Below are 4,999 nucleotides of genomic sequence, written 5' to 3'. Positions count from 1 at the left end.
GCTCTGATTGGTTAGCTAGCTCAGTGTGTTGTGATTGGCTAAACCGCTTCTAGTGCGCATCTAATCGTCCCGCCCCTCAACATAGCAGCATGTGCTCCGGTTGTATTGTAAACAAGGCGTCGTTCATATCGCTTATCAGTTTGAGCCCGATTGAAAAGCAGAGGATATTATTGAAGAGGATCGTGCAGAACCTGTGCAAGCATGGCTTTTAATGGTAGGCCTATGTTTTTTGTTTGTTGTTGTCTCATTCTTCTAGATATGCTGTTATGTGTAAATGCTACTGCTTATGTTAGCTTTTAATATACAGTTTTATCCTGATTAAATATCGCGATTCATATATAAACAGATTTTTATGTGCACCACTAGTTTTCTCTTTTTCTTCTCTAAAGCAGCGCAGCATGGCCTGGCAGCATGGCTTGCCCCTTTGCTGCCTTGTCCCGGGGGCGGGGTTTATCTGGGATGTGATGTCACGCACCCGGGAAGTAACTTGTAGTCCCTAGCAGCCGTTTTTGTAGGCATTAAACTGCCAGAATTTTAAAAGACTATATCTCCGTTTGCATTGAACTTTCAGCTTCGTAACTTTGCAGATATTGTTTATGATCAAACAGCAACATTACACATTAACTAACGTTAAAAAAGGGAAATCGCAATCAACCACCCCTTTAAATGAGCTACATCTATTAGTTACCTGTTACATCATTAACAACTGAAGTATGCATTTAAAGTACTAATCTGCACATATTTTAATTAATATTCATTGAAATTTAAATAACAGTATGCACTTAAATTGCACATCATTTTAAAAACAAGTATTTACATATTTTAAAATTAAATATTTTTAAATTACATTATGCACATACAAATTAATAAAATTTTTTTATTAATTTTAAATTAATTAGCCTGTTACATCACTTAATAACTGAAATATGCATTTAAAACACTTAATTTATACATATTTTAATTCATATGCAATTAAATCCATTTAATTAAACTTAAATTACAGAATGTACTTAATTTAAAAATGGCTTATATATATATATATAACGTATTTACGCATTTTAAAATTAAACATTAAATGTTTAAATTAAAACAGTTTAAATTAAGTAGTCTGTTATCTTTTAATAGCAAAATAATTTAAATATGCATTATTTATGTGTATTTCATTTTGTATACAATGGTTTAATTTTATATACTGTACATTTTCTGAAATACACATTTTATTTAGTATTCAGTGGTGAATCTGACTTTTATATCACAAATCAATCTTCTTTCTTACATAAATTTTCAACCCAAATTAATATTTTAGGTCCATTTGTTTGGTAATCAGCTTACTAATGATTCTTTGTTTTGTTTTGCGATGATTGTAAATGTGTGAGAGCAGAAACCTTCCATGTTTGACTTAATTTTATATACTGTACATTTTCTGAAATACACATTTTATTTAGTATTCAGTGGTGAATCTGACTTTTATATCGCAAATCACTCTTCTTTCTTACATACATTTTCAACCCAGATTAATATTTTAGGTCCATTTGTTTGGTAATCAGCTTACAAATGATTCTGTTTTGTTTTGCGATGATTGTAAATGTGTGAGAGCAGAAACCTTCCATGTTTGATGTGAGTCGTGAGATGGGCTCCAGTGTGGCCCTGTACAGCAGGAAGGTTCTGATCCAAACCAAAGCCACAGACATCCTTCCCAAGTGGCTGCGCTTCCTGCGAGGTCAACTGAGCATCCAGATAAATGCATGAATGAACTTGAAATACATTTTAAAAATAAAGGAAAATTGACTGTCATGTGATTACATTTGCAGGTGTTGTGGACAGTGAAGATATTCCTCTGAACCTCAGCAGAGAGCTGCTACAGGAAAGTGCTCTAATCAGGTACAAACCTGCCTGGAATATGATGTTATGCCTTCTGCATTGTGCAAAAAAAAACAAACACAACATCACATACTCTATTCTTTCAGGAAACTGCGGGATGTTTTACAGCAGCGGGTCATTCGGTTCCTGTTGGACCTGAGCAAGAAGGATCCGGAGAAATACGCTCGCTTCTTTGACGACTACGGGCTGTTTATGCGCGAGGGCATCGTGACCACAGCAGAGCAGAGCGTCAAGGTACGAGACGCCTCGTTTGGCCTTCTTAATCAGCCCGTTTCTCTCTGATTGTTTTCAAACTGCTGATTTATGTCGTCACAGGAAGACATTGCTAAGCTGCTGCGCTTTGAGTCGTCAGCGCTTCCTGCGGGACAGCAGACCAGCCTGATGGAATACGCCTCTCGGATGAAGGCGGGAACGAGGAACATTTACTATCTGTGCGCACCGAATCGCCACCTGGCCGAACACTCGCCGTACTTTGAGGCCATGAAACAGAAAGATATGGAGGTGAGATTAGAGACTTAATGGTCACACTATTAAAGAGCCAATGGGTCATGAATCTACAAGTTGATCTGAAGGCTGATGCAATGCATTGCAGATTTGCTGGAAACAACTGCTAATTAATTTGCAATTAAAAATGTACTCAGTTCAGTCCAATTTTGAAAGCATAAAATGTGCATTATCTATTGACAAGGCTGTTGGTAGCTTTTGAGATGAACACAAGGGGGCGCCAACACTGCCGTTAATCTCAAAATGGCCAAATATATTGATCAGAAACTAATGGAATGCTAAAGATGCATTGATTAAATCAGTTTATCTATTTTGTTGTGATCACAACATGACAAAAATTACTCTATTCAATTTTCTTGTGATCTTGACTTACAAAAACTTGTTTTCTCAAGGTCTTAATTTTTTTATCTTAAGAAAATAGTCCCATTCAGAAGGTGCTTAATTGTAAATGCTTAAACAACTACATGGAATTTAGTAATATAAAAATCTACATTTAATAATATAATAATTTTATATTGTACTTTTAATAATATATTAATATATAAATATGGAATAAAGAAAATAAAAATGTTTTTTATTTCATCTGTCTGTTATTTTGCCCCACAGGGTAAAAAATGGAGATCTCATATTAAAATCTATTCACTTTTATTAAGACAAAGTCACTGTTCCTAATCAATATAACAGTATATATTAAATTAATAACATTGATAAAAATGTGATTTTTAACCTCTAACCTTTAAAAGAACAAACTCCAATTAAAATATTTATTTGTTTTATTTAATGCTTATTTACTATTGATTTATTCTATTAATCATTCTGTATTTATTTTTCAATATTTATAATATAATACTTATTTAATTGGTTAAACATTTACAGTCAAACACAGGGATTTCTAATAGGACAAAAAAATGTTGTGGTTGAGATCATGAAATTTGAAAACATACAGAAAATATGTTGTCATGTTGAGTTGATGAGAAAATTGAGTAGCAGTCAACAGAAGAAAGATGTGTCTGTTTCTGACGTTCTGTCTCTTCCTGCAGGTCTTGTTCTGCTTTGAGCAGTTCGATGAGCTCACGCTGCTTCACCTCAGAGAGTTCGACAGGAAGAAGCTCCTCTCAGTCGAGACAGACATAGTCGTAGATCATTACAAAGAAGAGAAATTTCAAGACAGCAAACCAGGTAAGACAGAACATCAGTCAGTACAGTCACAATGCAATAATTACCTCTCATTATCCGAGACACGTCAACTACAGTATACAGTGATTTCTGGATGTTCTTGATTCCTCACTTCGTTTTGCCAACAATGATAATGTTAATTAAGCATTTAAACAAGTAAACCAAAGGACAATTATGTAAGAAGTCATAAGATCAGCCGGAGTCACTGGTGCTGTGATTGTGTTGTTCAGCATCAGAGCGACTGATAGATCAGCAGGCAGAAGATCTGATGGCCTGGATGAGGAACGCACTCGTACAGAGAGTCACCAACATCAAGGTAACCACATGTACATGCAAAAAAACACAAAAACTAAATTACTTTCTCATTCATTTGCTTCTACTCACATCAAAAAACTATACTGATTGTGTAGCAAAGATTGTGTAACTTTTAGTAAACATCAGTCAAAAAGCAACTATATTTAAAAAATTGCATGTACATACTATGAAAATATAAAGTGTTTAGATAATTAATTGCATTATACATGTATACAAAATATTTTTTACATTTTTAATTAGCCCGTTACATTTAACAAAATATAATTCGTTTTAATTTTTTTAGTATTCAGCAGTGTCTGATTTCTTTCCTCTCAAATAATAATTTCAACTTCAATATCTATATTTCATGTCCATTTATTTATTTGTTTGGTAATCAGCCATGTAATAAATTCTGATCACTCTTTGTATGTACTATTATAAAATATTGTCTATTAAACATATAAATGCATTTAAAGCATTAATTCAATACATATTTCAATTGCAATTAAATGCATTTCTTGAATTTAAAGGAGACATATTATGCCCCTTTTTACAATATGTAATATAAGTCTCTGGTGTCCCCAGAATGTGTCTGTGAAGTTTCAGCTCAAAATACTCCACAGATCATTTATTATATCATTTTGAAAATGCCTATTTTGAGTGGAAGCAGAAACACGCTGTTTTTCGGGCCTGTCTCTTTAAATGCAAATGAGCTGCTGCTCCCCACCCCCTTTTCCAGAAGAGAGCTGCGCCATTACAGCTCGGACCTGCTAAAAACATCTGTTTTGGTTCTGATTATCATGTTTATCGCGATGAAATCATGCGTTTTAAACCACATGAGTTTAAACTTCAGATATATGGTTTTCTGAGAGCACACATCCGGAGCACACGTACAGAAAGCGGCTGTCACAGCATGTGAGTACTAAACTAAGTTCTCATTCACATACAAGTTTACAAACACACGAGTTACAAAAACAATCGGTTATGTCTGTGAAGGTAAACAGCATGTTTTGCTCAAACTTTCGCCATGGCATTAGAACTGGTACACCATTGTCGCTTGCGAAATCAAAATGACGGCACTGTGGGTGTAAACTCACAGATTAAGGGGCGGTAATATTATAATGAGATCCCTTTGCAACGTCAC

The 4,999-nt window shown here is 34.4% G+C and overlaps 1 protein-coding gene across 1 annotated transcript in view; it reads left to right on the top strand.

Annotated features, from left to right (window-relative positions):
* trap1 (TNF receptor-associated protein 1) overlaps window positions 1-4,999 on the top strand; it is a 20,670-nt gene that overhangs the window by 8,875 nt on the left and 6,796 nt on the right. The window contains exons 9-13 of the mRNA XM_016525788.1: window positions 1,600-1,720; window positions 1,812-1,881; window positions 1,968-2,115; window positions 2,197-2,382; window positions 3,426-3,564. Coding sequence (XP_016381274.1) covers window positions 1,600-1,720; window positions 1,812-1,881; window positions 1,968-2,115; window positions 2,197-2,382; window positions 3,426-3,564 — 664 coding nt within the window. The remainder of the gene's footprint in view (window positions 1-1,599; window positions 1,721-1,811; window positions 1,882-1,967; window positions 2,116-2,196; window positions 2,383-3,425; window positions 3,565-4,999) is intronic.

This window comes from Sinocyclocheilus rhinocerous, unplaced genomic scaffold (assembly GCF_001515625.1).
Source record: "Sinocyclocheilus rhinocerous isolate Xijiao unplaced genomic scaffold, SAMN03320098_v1.1 scaffold182, whole genome shotgun sequence".
In the NCBI taxonomy this organism is placed as follows: Eukaryota; Metazoa; Chordata; class Actinopteri; order Cypriniformes; family Cyprinidae; genus Sinocyclocheilus; species Sinocyclocheilus rhinocerous.
Note: the sequence above shows the minus strand (reverse complement) of the source record. Positions and strands in the feature narration are given on the sequence as shown.